This window comes from Ambystoma mexicanum, chromosome 3q, assembly GCF_040938575.1.
Source record: "Ambystoma mexicanum isolate Mex_15411 chromosome 3q, UKY_AmexF1_1, whole genome shotgun sequence".
In the NCBI taxonomy this organism is placed as follows: domain Eukaryota; kingdom Metazoa; phylum Chordata; class Amphibia; order Caudata; family Ambystomatidae; genus Ambystoma; species Ambystoma mexicanum.
This window is the reverse complement of record NC_090926.1, coordinates 756,557,973-756,583,334: the sequence shown is the minus strand read 5'-3', so window position 1 is coordinate 756,583,334 and position 25,362 is coordinate 756,557,973. Positions and strand designations below refer to the sequence as shown.

The 25,362-nt window shown below is 48.5% G+C and overlaps 1 protein-coding gene across 2 annotated transcripts in view; it reads right to left on the bottom strand.

The window, feature by feature from the left end:
- UNC13D (unc-13 homolog D) overlaps nt 1-25,362 on the bottom strand; it is a 2,023,528-nt gene that overhangs the window by 411,377 nt on the left and 1,586,789 nt on the right. For both annotated transcript variants that reach the window (XM_069654742.1, XM_069654741.1), the window contains exons 27-28: nt 23,339-23,444; nt 22,079-22,150 (exon numbers count right to left, since the gene is read on the bottom strand). In XM_069654742.1, coding sequence (XP_069510843.1) covers nt 22,079-22,150; nt 23,339-23,444 — 178 coding nt within the window. The remainder of the gene's footprint in view (nt 1-22,078; nt 22,151-23,338; nt 23,445-25,362) is intronic.

Here is a 25,362-nt window from a genome sequence, read left to right as displayed (position 1 = left end):
AATACTTCTTAATCTTGGGTGAATGCTTCAGTTATCGCCTTCGTTCTCGTGACTAATTGTGCAATTTCTGTATCATGTTTGCTGCTTCCGCACCTCTCAACTGATGAGCCAACAATCTGTCTGCTTTATTGGCCTGGATATAATACCTTTGTCTAGTTGTCAATAATGATCTTTCAGCCCTCTTTGTCCTTACAGACTTAAAGTGCCATAAGCTCTCCTTGAATCACTGCCTTAAAAGCATCCCATAAAGATTCAGGTGACACCGCTTGGGTAGCGTTTATGAGGAAATATTCTTCTATTTTAGACTGTATATCCTCGATGAGTCTCTCATCACACAGAAGATCTCTAGGGAATGTCCAAGCCCACAACCCTACCCGTGGACCAATATCTCTAAACCGAACCATAAGGGGAGCGTGATCTGACAGAGCTATCGATCTCACATCTACCTCCTTCACCTCTCCCAGGAGATTTGCCGTTATCCAGACATAATCTATTCTTGACAGAGATTGATAGATATGTGAAAAACACGTATATCCCGTCTCATCACCTTTCATCATCCTCCACACATCCCTCAATGCCAAATTCTCAAAGCTCCTTTTTAACACTCGAGAAAGTTGAATTATACCTTTCCCCCCTCCTCCACTCCTATTCAGTCTGGGATACCCTGAGGCTATATGCCTTTGGACCATACATGCCAAGGTGGTTGCTAGGGGTCTCCTGGGTATTTTTATCAGAGTAGGTTTCCCTAAAGAGGTAGTCTCTGACAGGGGATCCAACTTCATGTCTAGTTACATGGAAGCAAAGTGGAGGGAGTCTGGTGTAACTTACACATTCTCTACAAACAACTACCCTCAGAATAATGGTCTGGTTGAGAGATTTAACAAAACTCTCAAAGGCATGTTGGGTGCTTTGGAAGAACCCCAGTGAAGGAAATGTGACCTTCTACTACCATGTCTTCTATTTGCCTATACAGAGAGAGGTGTCTCAGGTGGGTGTTGGATTCAGCTCCTTCAATCTCATCTTTGGACATACAGTGAGCGGGGCCCTTGCCTTAGTTGAAGAAGGCTTGGAAGTCACACACCTCAGGTCCTGCAAAGTAAGTGGGGGATTATGTGTTAGGTCTCAGAAGGAGGAGGGCACAGATGAAGGGCCAGACATCAGCAAATCTCAAGGCTAGACCAGAACTGTACTAGTACTGGCATGACCTTAAAGCCCCACAAGTAGACTGGACTCTTGGCCAGGTGATCCTTGTGATGGAGCCCACCAAATCCCAAACTTTGGCAGATAAGTGGACTGGACCCTTCAGACCCTTCAGCAAAGTCAACTATAAGGTTGATAGGGGTACTCCTGGGGAAGCCCCTCAGGTCATCCATGTTAAAAGGCTCAAACCATACCACAGAACAGAGGAAGTCTCATGCCTTCTGCTAGCTTCAGGGCAAGATGAGGATGAGAGTGAGCCCTGTCCTGACTTGCTGCATAGCAACCCTCAGGATGTCTCTGTGGACAGAGTGCACCAGGCGATCAGGTGACAAGAGCATGTGTCATCCCTTCTGAACTTCCCAGAGAAGGGCGAAAGAGTGAAGGGTGAAGATCAGCCCTTGACCAGCCTCTTTGTCTCTTAACCTATGATCCTTTGCTTTTGCCTTTCTCCCTGTTGCACCTTTGAGTACCTGAAGCTTCCTAATTACTGTAATATCTCTCCAAACTGTGCGACTAACCTATAATGCATTCACACCTGTTCCTCCTGCTGCTCCTCCTACTCACCTTTCCCTACACTTTCTCCAATCAGGCTATAACGTCCTCCTTTTTGATCCCTATTAGAAAACTCACAACTCAAAACTCCCACTACTCCATCTCTTGTCCGCCTCCTTCCAACAAACAAAGCTGACAAGCTAACCATGCCTCCTCCAACACCTATCCACCTCGCCTCTCTTCCTCTGATACAACTTCTCCACACTTCCTCACCTCATTAACTGAACATTGCTATCACTGACTACTTTCACTCCATCTCTCCTCAATCTAGACCTTCTTGCTATCACTGAAACCTGGCTTTCTCCATCTGATGCTGCCACTATGGCAGCCCACCACAACTCCAAACTATCCTTCATTAACTCTCCTCAGCTGACTGGCAGAAGCATCAGGCACCTACTCTCTTCCCACCTCAATGCCTTAAAAGTCTCCAATGCCAGGTCCTCTCATACCACTTTTGAATTCAACATATCTACAATCGCTCTGCCCCACTCGGTTCACATCATCTGATCTATCGCCCTCCTGGTCCCACTGAACCATTAATTGATGTTCTTGAGCAACTCCTTGATTCTCTTTCCACTAAACATCACCTCATTCTCTTAGGTGACTTTAACCTTCCCTCTCCAACTACTTCTCAGACATCTGAACTTCAGTCTTTTCTTGACCACGCTCTCCACTCCATCCATAACCTACCTACCCACACAGCGGGTAACTCTTTGGATCTCTTATTCATCTCCACCTCTCTCTCAGCCACTAATACTACTGTCCCACCATCCATATGTGATCAATCAATTGTTTCCACCACCATCTCCTTTCCTCCCTCTGACCTTTCCTCAACACTTGCTTCACCTATTACTAAAAGGAAATGTAAACCTTCTGCCATTTCCACTTTCTCTCCGACCTACAGTTCTCACTCTCCTCCTTCACACTCGATACCCCTTCCACCAACACTAACTTCTCAAGCTTCCAATCCCTGCTATAAGACTCATTCTGCCCTCACTTTCCACTGCTTACTTTCACCCCTAAGTCTCTGCATCATCAACCATGGGCCACCCCATTCATATGCTCTCTCTGCACAGACATGTGCCAGCTGCTGCGCAAATGGAGGCAAACCCACTTGCATGAAGACCTACCTCTCTGCCATGAACTCTCTCAAGTCCACTCTTGATAAAGCTAAAAGGGAATACTACCTAACCCTCATTGACTCTTACTACAACCATCCTTGCCGGCTACAAGGCACCCTAAACTCACTCTTCACTCCTCTTAAATCTAAAGAGAAAATCTGCGATGAAAGTGGTCAAAGGTGCTTATAAACCTGGCAGCACCTATGATATGATATGACATATGACATTTATAACGCACCTATACACAAGTGTTTCAAGGCGCGACGAGGCAAGGGAGGCGGAACAGAGGGAAGATAGACAACGATCTTACTAGGCTAGGTGTCATTCAGATCACGCAAGTGCAAGGGAAGGGGGAAAAGAAAAGTGCGGGGTGAGGGAAGAGGGGAAAGTGCAGCACACGGGATAATAAAATAATAACGTAAAATAAATAAAGAACAACCAGCTGGTGGCAAGTGCATGGTGAGTGCAGACATAAGTGCTTGTTTGGGGACTGTAGGGATACGGAAAACAGTCCCCAGGTGCAGAGGTTGCCAGGAAGGCAGCGCAAGCGTGCAACTGGCAGGCCTTGGGCCCGAGATCAGATGGGTGGGCAGGTAACCTGTGCATTCTCAGTATCATCCTTAGGTTTGACATAATTTGATATGGCATTTGTAATGCGACTATACACAAGTGTTTCAAGGCGCGACGAGGCAAGGAAGGGGGAACAGAGGGAGGACAGAGACAACGATCTTACTAGACCAAGTGACATTGAGATTGCGCAAGTGAAGGGAAGGGGGAGGGGAAACGTACCAGGGGAAAGGTGAGGGGGCAGTGCTGTACATAGGATCAAAACAATAGCAAGAAACGCGGCCAGCAGGTGGCAGGTGCAAGGGTAAGTGCAGACAGCAGGTGTTCAAAGTGCATGCAGGGGGACTGTAGGGTTACGCAAACAATTTTGTCAAACTCTACAACAAGCCCCTTGAAGAAGTGACTGACAACCTAGCACCTATCAAACTAACCAAAGCCAAACCAGCAGCACATCTCAATAAATGGTTCACTCCTGAACTGAAACGTATGTGTAATGCCAAACGATCAGCTGAAGTAGTCTGGAGAAAAACTCCTAATTTATCCAGTAAAGCTCTCTTCACTGCAGCGGCTACCACCTATAAAACAGCTACCCTCTCTGTCAAGAAAGAAACGTATGACAATAGAATAGCCAATACCAACTCAAAGACAAAATAACTATTCAACATCCTCAGGGAACTTGAATCACCAGAATCCTGCCTGAAAGATGAACATTGGTGTGAAAAAATCCAAAAAGCGCTTGCAGACAGAATTACCCTACTTCAATCAAGAATTGAACATAAAAAACATGTCCAGCTAAAAACTCAGACTCTCCTACACCTCCCCCTCGAACATTCCTACTTGGCCACCGTTCTTCTTCACCCCAGTCTCAGCCAAAGAAGTAGAGAACATCATCAAAGGCCTTAAACCGTCTAGATGCCAAGGGGACCTATGCCCAGCTGTCATCATTCAAGAAGCTGCTAACGAATTGGCCCCATTTATTACAGCCGTAATCAACTCTTCCTTCAAAACCAATTGTCATGATGCCTACCCCCGGAGCACCAGGACAGGCCCAGCACCCCCGGGAACAGGCATCATGCCCTCGGGTAAAAGCCCAGCGGCCCCTAATAGGGGCTCTTTGGACTTTGTCCTGGCGCCTTTGAGGCCAGGCTCATGTTGGACATCTGTCCTGGCGCCATAGGCGCCAGGCTCATAAAAGAGGGTGTTTGGTGCACTTACCTGACGCAGACCATGCTGCATGAAGCCTCAAGCCAAATGAGGCTTTGGAGGGACTATTTTATCAAAGGAACTATTTTACTTGGGTGGGGTCCATGGAAGAATACTTACCTGGAACTTCTTCCAAGGCTATTTAAACCACGCCCGGACTGCCACACGTGCTTCGCGTTGCTCTGCATCTAGCAGCTGAACGCTCACCGTGCCTGCTCCTGCATCTTGCCTCCAGCCACGCCCGCCTCGATCTTGGGATACCTGAAAGGAAGGAAGGGAAGAAAAAAGGTGAAAACCAAGAACTTAATCTAACTTCCTACCTGTGTCCGGAACCATCACGCCAGCGAACCTGAAGATAGACATTCTTTAAAAGCATCGCGCTACTTGTTGCAGCGCCGCGCATCACTCACCTGCCTCGTGGGCTCTTCACTATCCACCGCGACCTTCTGGGCATTCCGCCACATCTCTGCACCTGCAGGGGAGAAGAAGAGACAAAAGGTGAGCAGGAGGAACAAATAAGGAAAGCCTGATTTTCCGTCACAAGACTTACCTGGCCATATTTGACGGAACCACTCCTCATTTCGGGTCGGCGCCACTTCTTGGCCTGGTACCGCACCCCGGCCCCTAAGGGGAAAAAAGAAAGACATTACTAGAGGGATTCAAAGACATTTAAAGGGATCATTTTATCACAAACTCACCTGAGTTTATCTCTGGCAATATCCCTCGAAGCATCACTTCCACTCTGCACCTGAAAATAAGGACAGATCGCAGGTTAAGAAAAGCAAACAAAGAGAAGACTCTACTCTGGAACTTTTGAAACTGCATACTTACGGCATTTCGCCTTCCGAAACCAGTGAAGTAACTGGTCAAATACGCGCCCCTGCATCAGAAGCAGGATAGAGAGCTCATCCATTCAAACATTAAGGTGAGCCTTGATTGGGGATTTCGGAGGTGGTCAGAGAAGAGCAAAGGGGAGGTGGGAAGCAATCACAATACTCTGCAGACAGTTAATCCCCTTTCTCCACCTACAGAAAGATTTTTCTACGGGCCAGACAAGCCAGATTTGGGGGTCCAGTTCAGTCGGTGTTTCGAATCCTGCGCATCACGCTTGAAGAGGTCACAGCAATCCAGACCAGGTCAGCGCCTCCGTGGGAGCCAGGTGAGCGTTACAGAACGCGAAGCCTTCCTACAAATTCCCACCCAGGCGCTATGGAAACTTCTGAGACTGATATGTTGGCCCAATTACTGGGGGAATTACGGGCCGAAGTACAAGCCGCTCGTCAAGAGACTAATGCCCTCAGGAGGGAAATAATCGTATCTAAGGAACGAACTGATGACCTGGCTAGGCAGGTATTGCAAGGTCAAGCTGGGCAAACCCCTCTACCTGGTTCCGGGGGGAATTCTGTTCCTGTGGCTTCAAGTAACCCTGTGCAAATCAATCTACCTGTAAATATGCCGCTGGCCCCACCTGAACGCTTTGCTGGGGACCCCAAACGGTTCGCCGTATTCATGAATCAATGTCGTTTGCACTTCCTATGCAGACCTGCGGCCTTCCCTAATGACCAGACCAAGGTAGCTTTTGTGTTGTCATACCTTAGCGGCTGTGCTGCCGATTGGTCAGTACCACTGGTTACTCAAGATGACCCAATCCTCCGGGATTTCCAAGGATTTCAAGCAAGCATGGAGAGATTATTTGCTCGACATTCTCAGGGACAAGCTCTGGATGATGAACTACTATCCCTGCGACAGGGCAACCAAGACCTCCTCTCCTACATAGCAACCTTTAACAGACTAATCATGGAAACTGGGTGGCCAGAGGATAAAAGAATCACATTATTCTATCGGGGTCTACGCAGAGAACTTAAAGATGTCTTGGCCCAAGTTGTAAATCCGCCCCAAGAATGCACAGAATATATAGACTTAGTGGTCCAATTGGATCACAGGCTCCAAAACCGAAAAGCGGATCGGTCCAAGTTTGAAACCCGGGTGTTGGTCAAGACCCACGTCACTCCCAAGGGTGCCGATGTCTCCGAGCCTATGCAAATTGGAGGGGTTAGAGGACCTTTAACCCAAAAGGAACGTGAAATGAGGCGGCAGTTAAAATTATGTCTTTATTGTGGGAACTCTGGACACTTTCTACGAGATTGCCTGGCTAAACCGCCCAAGAAGGTGGTAAAAACCATGAAGACTCTGTTTCGGGAAACAACTCTGCCCGACAAGCGTAGGGGTCCGCTTGCCGAGCTTGAAAACTAACTCTCAGACCTCGCATTTCATTGTGCCAATGGTTCTCGTAGATCCGGAACAGCCTAAGCGGTTGCATGCAATAAAGGCATACATCAATAGTGGGGCTATAGGAAACTATGTGGATCGTGAATTGGTCTCTAGGATTAACCTCCCTCTGCGTCCAAAAACCAGCAAAGATGTCATCACCACAGTCGATGGAACTGAAATTGCCTCAGGACCGGTAACACATTCCACTACTGAGGTGACTCTTATTGGTCCGGACGGCCATCGGGAGGCAGTTGTGTTTGACGTAATGAAGGCCCCACAGTTTCAGGTTATTCTTGGAATTCCTTGGTTAGAGACACATAATCCTCGAATTGATTGGCGAGCAAAGAGAATAACCTTCACGGATTGTGCACAAACCTGCTACCCAGAAAATCTGAAGATCGTACGATTGCCAAATCGATCTGGTGCCCGGTGCACAACCCCCTTGTAGCAGGATTTATGCCCTTACTGAACCTGAGAACCGGCATTTGAGACAATATTTAGATCAATACCTAGCCAATGGTTTCATTTGCCCGTCAAAGTCCCCGGCATCCTCGGCTTTGTTCTTCGTGCCCAAAAAAGAAGGCAACCTTAGAACTTGTATCGACTACCGCGCATTGAACCAGATAACGGTTAAAAACCGTTACCCTCTGCCTTTGATCCCTGAACTCCTTGACCAGGTGAAGGACGCTTGCGTATACACCAAGTTAGATCTCCGGGGGGCTTATCATCTGGTGCGAGTAAAAGAAGGCGACGAATGGAAAACGGCCTTCCGTACAAAATATGGTTTATTCGAATACCAGGTGATGCCTTTTGGGTTGTGCAACGCGCCTGCTGCCTATCAATTCTTCATGAAAGATGTCCTTCGAGAACTTATCGATGTTTGTGTTATCGTATATATCGATGACATTCTTGTGTACTCCTCTTCGGAATCTGATCACAGAAAGCATGTCCGGGCCGCCTTGAGAAATTGCGCCAGCACAAACTGTTTGCCAAGCTGGAAAAGTGTGTTTTCCATACCACTGAGGTGGAGTTTCTTGGATTCATCCTGACACCTAATGGGGTCCGAATGGACTCACGGAAAGTGTAGGCCATCCTCAAATGGTCATCTCTTAGCTCGGTAAAAGGGGTCCAAAGCATGCTTGGTTTTGCCAATTTTTATCGCAGATTTATTCCGGAATTTTCACGTGTAGTACAACCCATCACTGCACTCTTACGGAAAAATAAACGTTTCGAATGGACCAAGGAAGCCGAACAGGCCTTTCAGGAATTGAAAGCTAAATTCACGTCTGCACCTATTTTGAAGCACCCGCGTCCCGATCTCCCATACAAAGTCGAAACTGACGCGCCCAGTTTAGCCTTGGGAGCTGTCCTGTCTCAGAGAGACCCTGAAACCAACCAACTGCATCCTGTAGCATTTTGGTCCAGAAAGTTCTCACCGCCTGAGGTAAATTATGCAATTACCGATAAGGAATTATTAGCCATTAAGTCCGCCTTTAAGGCTTGGCGCATTATCTTCTTGGCGCCAGGCACACCATCACCATCACCGAAATTTACAATATTTAAAGACTGCCAAGGCTCAATCATCACGTCAGCTCCGACGGGCTTTGTTCTTTGCTGAGTTTGATTTCGTAATCACTTACCGTGCCGGCTGTAATAATGGCAAAGCAGACGCACTATCTAGAATAGGAATGGGAGAAATAGACACTAATTCAGAACCTGTGCCGATCATTCCCGAACAAAGAATTTTGGGATTAACCTCCTTACAAACCTTTGAAGACATTCAAGCACGAGTAAAACAACTCCTGGACTCTACCGCCTTGCAGGATTGGATCCAAAGGGGGTCTTACTTTTCGGTCAACGATGGCCTACCTTACTTCCAAGGACACTTATTTCTGCCAGAAAAGGAATTACAAGAACTGGTTATTTCCCCTCATCATGATACCCTGATGGAAGGACATCCTGGCATTGCCAAAACTGAGGAAAAAATTAAACGACAATACTGGTGGCCTTCCTGGCGAAAGGATATTAAATCTTTCGTGATGTCCTGTGGAGTTTGCGCCCAAAACAAAGGCCAAAAGACAAAACCCGCCGGTCTTCTTCAGCCTTTAGACATTCCACCAGCGCCTTGGCACACCTTGTCACTAGATTTTATCACGGAGCTGCCCCCTTGTAATGGATACAATACTATTCTGGTTGTGGTGGATTTATTTTCTAAAATGGGTCATTTTATTCCGTTGAAAGGATTACCTTCAGCTTCTGTCCTTGCTAAGGAATTCCTCGAAAATATCATCCGCTTGCATGGATTCCCGTCCATATTAGTCTCCGACCGGGGAAGCCAGTTTATTTCACATTTTTGGAAAAGGTGTTGTCAACTGGCGCAAATCGACGTAAGACTCTCAACCAGCCATCACCGACAGACCGATGGTCAGACGGAGAGAACAAACCAGACCCTTGAACAATACCTACGGTGTATGTTGCACCAATCGGAGGGTAATTGGAAGGATTTGTTCTGGGTGGCCGAATATGCATACAATAACTCGGTGCACTCTGGAACTGGACAAAGCCCCTTTTACACCCTTTATGGACATCACCCTCGTACTTCAGACCTGGACTCTCCTCTGAGCCTTGAAATGCCCGCAGTAGACCATTTGCATTCCACTATAGCTCAAGCATTCAAGAATGCAACTGCCCATTTGCAACAAGCGAAAGAGAAATACAAGAAAAATGCAGATCTGCATCGGAAGGAGGCGCCTTCATACCAAATAGGAGACCAAGTATGGTTGGCTACCAAACATTTATTGCTCAAGGGACCTCGAACTTTTAATCCAAGGTATTTGGGCCCTTATTCGATCAAAGCTATCATTAATCCAGTGGCAGTCAAGCTCGATCTGCCAGCTAACATGCAGATTCATCCCGTTTTTCATGTGTCACTTTTGAAACCAGTGCAACCAGGAACCAGATTAATAAAGCCACCAGAACCAATTCAGATAGATGGGGAGCCTGAATTCGAGGTGAAGAACATTTTGGATTCTAAAATTTCAAAATCAAAACTTTTCTATCTAATTGATTGGAAAGGGTACGGGCCTCAGGAAAGGTCTTGGGAACCCAGCGACCACGTAGATGCACCTCGGCTGGTAAAAAAGTTCCATCGGGATTTCCCAAACAAACCGAAACCTCCAGAGGGAACGACCTTGGGGGGGAGTGCTGTCATGATGCCTACCCCCGGAGCACCAGGGCAGGCCCAGCACCCCCGGGAGCAGGCATCATGCCCTCGGGTAAAAGCCCAGCAGCCCCTAATAGGCTCATGTTGGACATCAGTCCTGGCGCCACAGGCGCCAGGCTCATAAAGAGGGTGTTTGGTGCACTTACCTGGCGCAGACCATGCTGCATGAAGCCTCAAGCCAAATGAGGCTTTGGAGGGACTATTTTATCAAAGGAACTATTTTACTTGGGTGGGGACCGTGGAAGAATACTTACCTGGAACTTCTTCCAAGGCTATTTAAACCACGCCCGGACTGCCACACGTGCTTCGCGTTGCTCTGCATCTAGCAGCTGAACGCTCACCTGCATCTTGCCTCCAGCCACGCCCGCCTCGATCTTGGGATACCTGAAAGGAAGGCGGGGAAGAAAAAAGGTGAAAACCAAGAACTTAATCTAACTTCCTACCTGTGTCCGGAACCATCAGGCCAGCGATCCTGAAGATAGACATTCTTTAAAAGCATTGCGCTACTTGTTGCAGCGCCGCACACCACTCACCTGCCTCGTGGGCTCTTCACTATCCACCGCGACCTTCTGGGCATTCCGCCACATCTCTGCACCTGCAGGGGAGAAGAAGAGACAAAAGGTGAGCAGGAGGAACAAATGAGGAAAGCCTCAAGACTTACCTGGCCATATTTGACGGAACCACTCCTCATTTCGGGTCGGCGCCACTTCTTGGCCTGGTACCGCACCCCGGCCCCTAAGGGGAAAAAAGAAAGACATTACTAGAGGGATTCAAAGACATTTAAAGGGATCATTTTATCACAAACTCACCTGAGTTTATCTCCGGCAATATCCCTCGAAGCATCACTTCCACTCTGCACTTGAAAATAAGGACAGATCGCAGGTTAAGAAAAGCAAACAAAGAGAAGACTCTACTCTGGAACTTTTGAAACTGCATACTTACGGCATTTCGCCTTCCGAAACCAGTGAAGTAACTGGTCAAATACGCGCCCCTGCATCAGAAGCAGGATGGAGAGCTCATCCATTCAAACATTAAGGTGAGCCTTGATTGGGGATTTCGGAGGTGGTCAGAGAAGAGCAAAGGGGAGGTGGGAAGCAATCACAATACTCTGCAGACAGTTAATCCCCTTTCTCCACCTACAGAAAGATTTTTCTACGGGCCAGACAAGCCAGATTTGGGGGTCCAGTTCAGTCGGTGTTTCGAATCCTGCGCATCACGCTTGAAGAGATCACAGCAATCCAGACCAGGTCAGCGCCTCCGTGGGAGCCAGGTGAGCTTTACACCAATTCAGTCCCCAACAGCCTCAAAGAGGTGTGGGCAATGCCCTTACTAAAAAAAACTAATCTAGACTCTAACAACCCTACTAACTACAGGCCTGTCACCACTGTCCCCTACATTCTAAAAATCCTAGACAGAGTGGCCTATCTTCAGATACAGAAACATCTTGAAGATAACAACCTTCTGGGTCTAAGACATTCAGGCTTTAGACCTAGGCATGGAACGGAAACTGCCCTCCTGGACCTAAAAATTCAGATGGATGAGGTAAAAGACAACGGCAAACTTAGCATGCTCCTGCTGCTCGACCTATCGCCAGCGTTCAACCTCGTTGATCACCAGATCCTTACTGAAGACTTGAATTCAGCTGCTGCCTTCTCTAGTGAAGCATCCACTTGGGTACAATCCTTTTTATCTAACCGGACCACTAGGGTTTTCTCCCCATCAGCCTCAGCGCAACTTATACCTATCCACTATGGGCTCCCACAAGGCTTGTGTACATCACTGACCTTATACAACACCTTTACTAAGCTCCTGTTCGACTACCTTGACAACCTGGGTGTCACCTACACTAACTACGCAGATGACACTCAGGTTCTCAACACGTTGTCAGGATGCTATGATGAAGATTCCAAACGGATCAACGACCTCTACTTGGAGATCCAAGCCCATATGGCGGAACATGGCTTATGCCTAAACCACAAGAAAACTGAGCTTCTTCTCGTCGGCTCACAACCACGTCTAAATAAGCTCGACACGCGCTACATAGCCATCAACATAGACGGTAACTTGCTCAAAGTGGCCAAGAATATTAATAATAATAATAATAATTTGGCATTTATATAGCGCTACGAACCCTCAGGTATCTGAGCGCTACTTATTATTACCCATGGTGTGTGGTGCTCATTTATCGACCTCGGAAGGATGAAAGGCTGAGTTTGGCCCCCGCCGGGATTCGAACCTGCGTTAGCAGGCTCTGCACAATGTCAAAGCGAGCGAGCGCTCTACTCGCTGTGCCACTTGACCGGCTATTAAAACCTTGGGGGTCCACCTGGACTCCACCCTGTCTCTGAAAAAACAAGTTAATGCTCTAGCCTCCGACACAGCATATACCAATAAGCTCATCAATGCTTGCAAAGCATTCCTCTCACCCACCAGCTGTCTCACCTTGGCCAGAGCGACAGTGCTCTCAAAAATAGACTACTGCAACACCCTCTTCCTGGGCAACTCGGAGCGTAATCTGAACAAACTCCAGGTTTTGCAGAACAATGCTCTTAGAGCAGCACTACGCATCCCGCGGCACGCTCACATCACCACCCACAGACATAACGCACACTGGCTTCCAGTAAGAGACAGAATCGCCCTTAGATCACTGGTCCTCCTCCATAAATGTCTCTCTAACGATGCTCCCAAGTATCTGTCAGACAGATTCAACAAAAAGTTTTTGGTCAGACCAATGAGAACAAGATATTCACATTGGCCCTCATTACGACCCTGGCGGAAATGGGAAAACGATGGCGGAAATGCAATACCGCCATCGAATAGCGCTCGGTGCGACTACGACCCGTCACCGCAAAGTACGAAGCCATTAGCGACACCGTAGTGAACGCCAACGCTAACTGCACTAAGCACGCGCGCGCGCGCCATGCCAAACCGCAAACACCACCATGGTGCAACGGTACGCCAATTCCGACCCTAGCGGACATGTACCTAACGCCATCAGGCATGGCGGAATGGACCATTCCGCCATGGTGAGAAGTACGGCATCGCGAATCAACCGTAAACGGCCCCACTGAGTGCCTGTACACCGCTCCCTGCCCACAAAGTACAACTCCCTGTAGGTGCAAAGAAGTCACAATGCAACCATTGAAAAGTACAAAGCACCCATGCATGCCAACGAACAAAAGCAACACAAGAGGTGCCAATGGGAGCTGCAGGGCACAGATGGCACGAATACAGAAGCCATCCCAATGGACATGACCACAGTCCCCCACCAAGAAACGCACGCAAACACAGGCACCTGTGCCCAGCAACAATCCGAAAACACATCATTCCACCAGTCCACCTGGCTGACCGGCATCTGTTACACAAAACCCAATCCCCCGCCCCTGAGCATGACAACATTCAAACTGTCACATTGGCAGCCCCCATCCCTGACCTCACGGGCTCAGTAGGCAAACGCGCCCAGTACAGTACCACGCAACTAAACCCCGAAGCAGGAACCCAATGCAGATCTCCTCACAATACATCGCCCCACAAATAGGCACATGCCACATCACTTGCAAAGAAAAACGCTACACGGGCCAAATCCGATCAGAAATTTAATGCACAACTAAATCACCAAGCCCATACAGCCATCAGGCCACGAACTCAAAAACACATTCCACCATTGAGGGCTGCATCCGCAAGAAATGACCATCCACCACTTGTGTGACGCCCTGTTCCAGCATGGTACACAGAGCCACATTCACGTACGAAAAGGCTACATGGAAGCGCACACAACCGCAGGGCCGTCCCAATGTGGAGGCACTAGTCCAGCTGAAAGGCCGAAATGTTGCTCCGAGCCACCAGTACTGCGTAAGGGCATGTGGGCCACTGGCGATCGTCCCATAAGATCGTAATGCTGCTCCACCGATTAACACGAAGCAGCAGGTGTTGGGAGTAAAATCCATCTGCAGGAGTGGCATACAGATGGCAGTGGCAAAAGGGGAGGAGATACCTGTCAACCAAAAGAAAAGAACAAGAACAGAATGGCCATCAGAACCACATACGAACAACTCACTTCAATGAGCACACGAAATCCACAGCCATATGCATGCTAGCCCACTCCAAAGGATCATCACCACCCCAAAACCACTTGCGACTTATAACTCTCTATATCGAGGTGTAAACACCATCACAAACGAGTGTACCTGTGCATGCGTCTGCCATAACAGAATCCATCAGAGGGGAATGTTAACGTGCATGGACACAAGTGGCTGAGTGCGCGTCGAGACAGGGAGGGCTCAACAAGGCCAGATAGACGATGGGCCCACTATGGCAGCCCTGCATCACATAGCGTAGGGGAGGCGGATAGACCCCAAGAAGCCCTGTACAAGGGAAACTCTGCATCAAATCACCTGCCCATGCATCCATTCATCATACCCTCATCCAGGAATCAAAACGCCTGAATAATTACTCACATGACATTAGAAACATCCATTGAGTCTGTGCGTAATGCAGCCTGCTAAATCCACAGTGCCCCAGCCCGTAAATCCAGTGTTGTGAAGTAACATGTATTTGGGAATGCCCGGCCTCATCGCCCACGTAGCTATTGCGCATCCCAAACTATTCATATCAATCATTGCTCCCTCGCCATGGGCCCTGTCTCAAGGACATAGAACAAAAGAACGTTATATTTGCAGACAGACCTGTGGGCATCTCCTCGCCGCTAGCCGGAAACCGAAAGCGCCGCCCTTCGAATTCCTCATTTGCAACATCACGTCGAAAAGGCATCTGTGGCCGTTTGAAATCACTAATTATTCCATCGAGTGCGGCTGTGCGTGAAAATGGCAACTGCCTTCACCCACGAATGGGAAGCCACGCCCGTCGTTGCAACTCAGTACAGTGATGCATGAGGGCCCACCGTTACTCGAGTACTACGTTCCACTGACCCTTCACAAGTCCGTTCGCGACTGCACAGATAGTATGGGAAACAATGGGACCACAGCAGAATGAACATATCAACCAATCTTACACGGCCATCGGGTACAAATACATGAATGCAATAGCAAGATACAAATACCCGATTAGCAGCGTCGTGCGCGGGACATGCTCGGCCAAAGGGGAGAGCAGTTGGCACAGGTGGAATCAATCACCACAGGTGGAGGCCATACAGCCTGGAAACACATAAATTGCACAGCCAGTCTCCTCCCACAACCACAGCGAAATGCTACCGGCAGGACTCGCGATGTTGGCCCTGGGGGACCTGATAGCACTGCAAGTGCTCCGACTCCAAGAGGAAGACGAACATCAACTACAACCAGCCGCACGGAGGAGACGCAGGAGGAGGAGGAGGCCAAGGCAGGGCCAGCAAGGCCCACCAGCACAGCCACTACCACCACGCAGGCAGCCCGCAATACCACGCCTCCGAGCACATCCGTTCAACCTCACTGATGAGCAGATCCACACCCTCTACCGTCTGGACCGGGACACCATAGCCGCCATTGTGGACATGACACAGGCTGACCTAGTCAGCATGATAGATAGCCCAACCGCCATCCCACCCCTACTGAAGGTGGTGTCTGTACTACACTTCCTGGCCACTGGCACCTACCAGCACACAGTCGGACAGTTGCATGGCATTTCTCAGCCACTGTTCTCACGGACACTATTCCAAGTGCTCGATGCCCTCCTGCAGCACGCAGACGACTACATCTCTCTACCACGCTCGGAGCAGGAAATAACCAACACAAAAGTGTGATTCCATGCACTTGCCGGCATACCGGGTTGCATTGGTGCCATCGACTGCACCCATGTTGAATTGGTCGTCCCACATGCCATGGAGGCCCAGTACCGCAACCGAAAACAATTTCATTCCCTGAATGTACAAATGGTGTGTGACTCCAACAGGATCATTACGCATTGTTGTGCCCGATTCCCTGGATCAACCCATGATTCCATGGTCTTGAGGAACTCTACCATACCACGCTACATGGAGCGACACGCAGGGAACAGATCCTGGCTACTCGGTGAGTCTCATTGCATGCATGATGATGTGGGGTATGTGATTTGGCAATGTACTGGCAGGAAGGGGGGGGTGTGTGCGTACGTATCAATGGCATTCCACATCCTACGTTTCTCGTCCACATACAGGTGATGCTGGATATCCACTGAAGAGATGGCTCCTCACACCAGTCCGGAACCCACGGGACCAGCATGAGGAGGACTACAACCATGCCCACTCACGTACCCGTGTAGTCATTGAGCAGGCATTCGGCCTACTGAAGACTCGTTTCCGCTGCCTGAGCAGGTCTGGCGGGGCACTCCTGTACCGCCATGAGAAGGTTGCAAAGATGGTCATGGCATGTGTCATGCTCCACAACATGTGCGTACGTAGAAATGTGCCCATGCCCCCTGACGCAGAACTGCAAGCACCTGATGATGGTCATGATGAGGGTGGGGATGTGGCAGCACCTCATGGAGTCTGCGAGGCACCGGAGGCCCGTGACATCCGTCAGCATCTCATTGATGCATGCTTCTAGCACTCACGCCTGGTGGCTGATACATGGACACGGGACTCGTGGCACTGCGTGTGTCTGGGACATGCACAATATGGACTGTACGCCTATGATGGCCTAGTACACAAAGATCAATGTCCACACATCTCATTGGTTGATCGTGCACTTTTTATGGCATATGTGATATCATGTTGAACACCCTATCGACCCGCCACCCAAGTGAGCCCAACACACCCCCTCCACCCTCCTACCTCCCCCCCCGAACACCAGTGTCCAAAGATGCTCATTGTCAGTGGGCTGTCGCTATTGCATGCCCCCTCTGCGGGTATCAGGGGCACCCCTGCCTGTGGAGCGCCGGGTCCTCCCAGATCTACGTTGGGGGCTGCCCTGGACGGAACTTGCAACGGATGATGTGTCTGCCTGATCACGTCCATGCATGTCCCTAAGGGTTTGCGAGAGCTCAGTGAGCACACGGCGCACTGCGGCAAGTTCGGCACATACGTCTTTGGACGTCGCATGCAGTTCCCCCCTCAGGCTCTCGGTGCTTCTCTCCATTTGGACTCTCAGGCTCTCGGTGCTACTCTCCGTTTGGACTCTCAGGCTCTCGGTGCTACTCTCGATTTGTGCCCTTAGCGTCTCAGTACCTCTCTCCATTTCTGCCCTAAGTGTCTCTGTTGATGTTTCTATGTCTGCCTTGGTGCCCCCACATTCATCGGCATGGCCCTTGAGGAGTGTGGCCATTTGCTGCTGTTGGACGATTAACTTGTCGAGGGACTGTTGCCTCTGCTGGGCCATGGCCATTTGCGGTGGTGTCACAGAGGGGCTGTTGTCCTCATGTTGCCTGGCCACAGGGCTTGGGGGGGATGGCCAGTCGTCGTCTTGTGGGTGCCCCTGCGTGGTATCCTCATGTTGTACGGGATGGGACAGACAGGGGGATTGGGACAGGTCATGGATGGATCTGACTTCGACATCCCCGTTTTCTGTGTCCGAGCATGCTGCCATCAATGGGGTGTCACCTATGGTGCTGCTGCCACCAGAGGCAGTGCCTTCTGTGGCATCCATTGGGGGGACCTGTGGTGGTGGTGTTGTGGGCATGCTGGCTGCTGGGGTGCCTGTTGATGTTCCCTCCTGTGTGCTGCCACCGGATTTGTGCTGCTGCCGTGTCTTGATGCGTGCAGCTGAGGTGGAGGGTCTCTGGCCGTTGGTCTTGGCCCTCTTTGCAGGTGTGCTGGTAGGGGTGTCCTGTAGCTCGTCGTTTGGATCGGACCCTGTGGTGGAGTAAAGGAGGGCGAGGGTTATTGATGGGTCTGTGGGAATTGGAATGGCATTGTATCACATGCTTTGGGGTGGTACCTGAGGGTGATTTGGGTCGGGGCCTTGGAGGTGCTTTGATTTGTGTGTGGAGTGAGGGTGCAGTTGTTTGGCAGCCTGCAGTTTGGGTGTGCCTGCTGCACGTGTAGTGCGTGTATTAGGGGTTTTTTATTATTTATGTATTTATTGTGGATTTTAACATGCGCTATCAGGCCGATGTGTGTGGATGTTCTCCTGGACATGTGTTTCTGTTGCACTATGTGGACGCATGGTACTTCACATGGATGGACTGTGTGGATTGTTATATCTGGCCCCCCTACCTGAATCTTCGGATGTCTGCACTCCTTTCTCCATCCCTCCGACTCCCTCAATGCTCTCCATTCCGATGGTGGAGGCACAGATTTCTTCCCAGGGGGTCAACTTGATGGGTGATTCAGGACCTCCCCCGGTGGCTGTGGCAATGTTGCGGTTGGCGGAGAGTATGCTGCGGACGCGTATCCGCAGGTCGTCCCATCGCTTGCGGCATTGCTGTGGGGTGCGGGGTGCGGTCCCCACCGCACTTACACGCTGTGCCACCAGAGCCCATATGGCCTTCTTGTTTGCAAGTGCCGTCCTGGTCATTTGCGTGCTGAAGACGACGGCAGCATTCTCCTGTAGGGTCTCTGTTAGCACGGTGAGTTCCTCGCGGGAGAAGTGGACCTGCCGCTTGCGATCGCACGCTTTCTTCGCTACTTTTCCCATTTTTCTTGGTTTCGCTAGGGTGGTTGACGGGGTGGGGTGTGTCTCAGGGTAGTGTTTTTAGTGGTTGTGTGGTTTTAGTGTATTTATAGGTGTACGCCGGGATGTTTCCCGTTCCGGCCCCGTGTTTTGACTTCCGTTTCCGTATATTTCCGGCCACCGTACTTTCCGGTAGGCGCACACTGCGGTGACCGCTAAGAGGGGTGGCGGTATTGCACCTGGGGCGCCGTACGGCGGCGGTGTGGGCCGTTTTGGGGTCATTTCCGCCGTCGCGGACTTTGCACTTCCGCCATGCCGTGGTGCTCGTGCTCGATGGGTCGGAATGGGCCGCAGTTTGCTCCTTCGTGCAATGGCGGAAACGCTATTTACGCTGTGGCGGTCCGGTCAGTCACTTTCCGCCAGGGTCGTAATGAGGGCCATTGTCTCAACATTCCTAAATCCTCGCTAAAAAAAGCAGGAGGGTCAAGCTTCCCGGTGTTAGCTGCCAAACAAAGGAATGCTATCCCGATCAACCTTAGAATGGAACCCTCATTCTGGACCTTCAGAGCTAAAACTAAATCTTGGCTCTCTAACAAGAAAGGTGCTACTGCTTCAATATTTACCTGCCTGTGCATGCATTGCTCTTCATACTGTCTCATCACTATAACCACTTTGTAACCTGGTCAATATCACTTATATCTACTGTCTTGTATAAATCTGAAAATGTTTTGTAACCTATTGAAACTCGCTCTAAGTCTCTGGCGCCCAGTTACCCTTGGGTTTGGCGCGTGGTACAAATAAAGAAACTAAACTAAACATATACAGACCCAAGTGCAAGGGTTGCCGGGAGGCAGTGCGGGTGTGCAACTGGGCGGGCAGGGACAAAGTCCCGTAATCAAAGGGTAGCCAGGTGACAAGTGCAGTAGCAGACAGGAAATCAGCAGGGGAGAGGAAGAGAGAAGGCGGAAGCAAAGAGGAAGATCTTGAGGTGCTTCCAGAACCGGTGATGGTTCTCCTCAAGTTTCATAGAGGCAGGCAGGCTGTTCCAGGGGGAGGCCCCAGCCGAAGAAAGAGATCTACCACCAACTTGTTGTTTGGAGAAGCGACTGACCCTGAGGGAGTTGGAGGTGGAGGAGCGAAGAGCTCGAGTAGGAAGGTATTTACGAAGAGAGAGTTGGAGGTATTGAGGACCCAGGCCCCAGAAGGCCTTGTGGACAATGCAGAGGGTCTTGACCTTAATCCTTGCAGCCACTGGGAGCTAATGCAGAGATTTCAGTGCTTGAGAGATATGATCCCTGGGCTTGAGGCCAAGAACAAGTCTTGCAGTCCTGTTCTGGATGATTTGCACAGGGCGGAGAGTAGAAGCAGACAGATTTAGAAAGAGGCTGTTGCAGTAAACCAGCGTAGAGAGAACCAGAGCTTTAGAGACAGTGAGCTTCTGGGGGAAGGAGAGGAAAGGAAGGATACTGATGTGTAATTTTTATCTTCTTCCTCCCCTGATTTGCACCCCATCCAAAAATGTAAATAAATACATAAATGACGCTGAAAAGAAAATCCATTGGGGATTTTCAGATCATGGGGAAAAGCTCTAAATGCAAACGTACCTAGCAGAGACTTTGAAAAGAAATGACATGGGTAGGGAACTCTACACAACTTAGGGTGATGGTTTACATGAGTATGTCGGCCTGGTATCGAACCCTGCAGAACCTTAAAAAGATATACCCCAATTTATCTGACCACTGCTAGAGGAACTGTGGCTCTCCAGGCCATATGATACACATCTGGTGTTCAAGTACAGCACATTCTGGGAGGAGGTACATCCCTACATTAAAACAATGCTACAAAGAGACCTACCTTTCTGCTCTAAGATGCTGATATTGGGGATCACAGATTTAGCCACGGATGAACTCCCTATCAAGTGTAGGAAGATCCTTCACATACTCATCTCTATGGCTAAAATGAAAATTACTAAGATGTGGAAGAAGGAGACGCCTCCTACTCATGATTAAGTTGAGCTGTCAGGTATATAGGACCTTTGCCATGGAGACAGGAGTGTGCAATGCACAGGCTACTAAACATAACCCTCTTTGCTACCGGGAGCCAGTGTAGTCATTTCCTGGTTGACGACACGTGGTCAGTTCTTCGCAAGCCAGCTACTACCCTGACTGCGTTATTCTGGACATCTTGTAGGCGGTTGATCTCCCCCTTACCTATGCCTAGTAAGATCTAGCACAGTATTCCAGCCGACTGCCTATAATCGCTCTAGCCAGGGCGGCACAGCTGGACACTGCAAGATATGGTTTCAGTTGAGCCAGTAGCTTGATGTAATAAGAGCAGTTGGACACTATAAGCCAATGCAATACATTCAAAACTACCATGAACAAATCTAAATTAGGGGTTAAGATACATGAAACAAAAAAATGAATGATTCAAACAAATAGTTTCAGGGCCAGGGGCTTTTCAATAAGTAGCTATGTAGATATATTTAATTTACCACTAATAACTAATATAGAACACTCTATCCCCCAGTACCCCCACCCCTTTCAGGGAATGAAACACCAGCAGGTACAAATATATTAATGAATATGGGACAAGGAACCAATGGTAATTAGGCCCTGACTCATTTGCCTATTGCGATATTTTCATACCTTTGTTAATTCCATTTTCAACCAGTCTTTTCATTTTGCCTTTCATTCCATTGTGTGATTTTGCATTTGATGTCTTACCTCCTCTCCCAGATGGCATGATGAAGTTAGAGGGAACTTATGACAAAGGGAAAAAGTAAATAAGACAGCCCTTTGTGCCAACACCTATTCTCAGTCCACCTGACCTCTGTATCCCTAAGAAATGAATTAGGAGGTTGGGTTCCCAGGTAAAGGGAACACCACAAAGTGTACAATGAACAACTTCCATAAGGTAGGCATGTAGAGCCAATGGTAGAACCTACAGTGCTACATTCTGCAAGGAGATTTGTGTGACTTTCCAATGCAGAAAGACTCTACAACTATTGAACTTTTCTCCGCTGGGCTCAAAGGATTGTGTATATCATGTTTCAATAAACTCTGTAACCAACTTAATTGCATATTATTTTATGTTTGTTGCTAACTCTGTAGGCTCAGCTAGTACCTTGGAGTCTTAATATTTAGCCGTATGAATCCTTTTCAAATTGTTGGGAGTGAAGTGTGTGTGTGAGCTTGTGTGTAGAGTGGTGTATACTAGGAACTGATCAGTGGTTATTCACAGGCTTGTGGTATAGAAGGGGTTAAAGAACTGAGAGTATAGTACAAACGGAGAGTCCTCTTGCTGAAAGTAAAAGAAAATCATGGGATGCAGTCTGATGCTACTGCTTGGAACCTACGTGTACATCCACAATAATGGCCACCAACTGTGTTGACAATATGTGATCGCAAGAGTCTTACTGTAAAGGTGTCCGTATGCAGGGTTTCCATCGGCAATCCACAGCCCTCTGCATGGAAGCAAACCTCCAGGTTCTACAGGAGAAAGAGTAGAGGAATAAGCCTGGGGAGCCAAAGCAGTCACTCTGTGTTGCTGCCTAACTCCCAATTTACCTGCTTGCCATACTTCCCACATGCTCTTTGTGCTTCCTACACAATCTTTGTGCTTTAAATGCCATATGAGTGCCTCACACACAACTCTCATTTGCATGCACTTCCTGTACCCTCAGCCCCAACCTGCAGCTGTCTGTGCTTTCCATGGCCTATTTATGCCTCCCATATACTTTGTGTCTCCTATGTACCCTCATTGCTTCACAAATGTTCTATATCCCTGCTGTGAGGTCTCTTTATCCAAGTAACGTACACATAAATGCCTGCCACATGTACTCCATAATTCAAACGTGCTCCCACTCACTAGCTGTACCTTGCTTATTCTATTTGCGCCACCCAAATGCTTTCTGTACCTCTCTCACCATATATCTGCTCCGATAATCTGGTACCCACAAATGCTTTATATACCTCCTATACGCTTCCTGTGATTTCCACATGTGCATAATACTTAGCACCTGCTCTTTGTGTGCCACAAAGTTGCTCTTGCACACAGACAACATATCACAATCATTCAGCTTCCATGTATGACCCTAAGATCAATCACTTGTGATGATCTTTCAGGTTAATACATCCCAGTGATATTCATCTGCCCAAATAGATACTCAATTCTCCATGTAGCACTATTGCAATTGTCCCAAGTCCTCCCAAGGTCTGGTGACAACTAGCTGCCTTTCCCTTAAACTGTCCCCTAAGGCACCTCCAAACTGTCTACTGATCCTATAAATGCACCCTGGAGCCTATTCTAATATGCCATAAGGACATTCTAAGTAATCCCTGCAGCACCAATCAAAAATCTTGTGACCCCGCACAGCACCTTTCTAGATCTTCCCTGTATAGAGACTAGAAGCAATGTAACCTTGACATGTGCAACCCCTACACTCATGCCACTAGAAAAACTGCATTCACTTATTCCTACTCATGCTCTGCCCATTGATAGATCCTGGAAGCTTAGCTTATCTTTATTAATTCTTGCTGCAACATCTTAGTGCCATGCATTACTAAAGTTAGCTCACCGTCAGTACTACCTGAAATCTCACACTGATGCCATGCCCACAGAAAATAGAAGCGCGTCTACTATCCAAATGATAGCACTAACTTTTAGCCCCTGCTTACCTTCAGTGCTGCCTGCAGCCTCCTGTAGTATCTGGGGGAGGAGATATGCTGCCGACAGACTCCGCTCAGGATGTCCAGGATGTGAGTCCAGAGCAAGGCCAGGAGGCTGTAGTTGGAAAACAATAGAAGGGGGCAAATTACCAAGGAGGGAGACTGGGAAAAGGGTAAAAAGGGCTAAGAGGAAGAGATGAAGTAGGTAGAATTAAGGAGGGAAGGATCAAAATAGGCAAAAGGAACAGAATGAGAAAAGATTGAAAGAAGTAAGTGGGAGGAGTCAGCGAAGGGGAACAAAAGAAAGCAGTGAAAGAATAAGGGCGATACAGAGGAAAGCACCAGTGGGCCTTGATGCAAACAAGGAATTTGATAAAGATGAATGGAGTTTTCTTAGTGCAACCATGGAAAAGATAGGCTTTGGGCCCAATTGTGTTACTTGGACCTTGCTACATTGAGCCATCCCATGGCCAAGCTGAGGGTAATGGTCACTATTCCCCCCAGATGTAACGGACTAGGGGTTCAACATGGGTGCCCTCATTCTCCTCTGCTATTTGCCCTTTTGATCAAACTGCTGGCAATAGGGGTTAGATCAAATGTTAACATTACAAGCATCACAATTGAAGGCTATACACACAGAATCGCATTATGTGCTGACAATGTCCTCCTCCTCTTGCGGCACTAGCTGATTCCTTCTGCCCACAGCTGCCCCTATACAATACTGGGATAAATCTCAAAGGCTTTGGCAGATAACTCCAGGGCTGGGTCCATTCTCGCCATTGACGGGAACCCTGACTTCTCTCCGGGACTCCTCAAGTAGGTGGGGGTCTTTTGTGAGGTACGTGGAAGCTGGAGTGTCGAAGATAGGGGACTGCTATCATCAGGGCCTCCCACTGTTGTTTGCGATATTCAAAGAGAGATTTGGTCTCCCTGAGAGATATCAATATGTACAGATACACCACTGCCACTGGATCACAAATGGGTCAGCCAAAGTGGTGGGCACTAGGCAACCCTTCCCTCTTGAGCTCCTCATTCAGGACAATTCAGATACAGGAAAAATATCTATTTTGACTCATTAACTCAGCTAAAATCGAGGACATCCTTCTCTACATGAGGAAGTGGGTGGGCAATCTAAATATGCAGATCCCCATTGAGTCCTGGACATCCATCTGGTCCGCTGCTGCAAAGCCCTCCATATGTACAACCAAGAAAGAATATCTATATAAGATCTTGCTCCGTTGGTATTATGATCGCAGGCGTCTACACATATGTGTTTATTCCCAATCAATCCCCATTGTGCTGGGGCGACTGTGGCTCAGTAGGCGATCTTGTGCACATGTGGTGGGGTGGCCTAAGGTTCAATGCTTTTTGAAAGACAAAGTTAACATTAAAGCTATGACAGGGATTCAGCTCCACTTCCCAAAATTCCCATTAAACGCACTAGGTTAACGCAGCTAGGTTCATGTTGGCTCAACGTTCTAGGGACCCACGTGGCTAGTGATCCCCGCTTGGTGGACAAAACTGTGGACTACATGGCCATTGCAAAGGCTAACTGCATCATTAGAAGGGGGATTGCCAAGATTCCTCATGACTGGGTTCCCTTCTCACACCACTGCGCCTCCACATCATCCAATACCTGTAGGCCGACTATGTATCATCCTTAGCACTATATTGATTTTAAGTAAATTGTATGATTCTAAGTTTGTTTTTCAGCCAATGTCAATGATGGGATGCTCTGTCATGCATGGCAAGCAAATTACCTCTGGACCTGTAACACTGTCTTCACACAGAACTGGTTATGCCCATAGAACTGCTAAGCCTTTCTATTCTAAATGGAGGTTGTTTTATGTCTTACCTGGAAAACGACGTTTGCATTATTCACATCAATAAATTCACGAGATTGTCACGTGTGTTTCTGCATTACATTTATAAGCAGCGTGTGGACGTCGCTCGCTGCTTCTGATTGAAGAAACATGGCGTCTTGTAGCTGAAACTTTGATCTGCGTTCTTGCAACTCTTCAGCAACTTCTTTG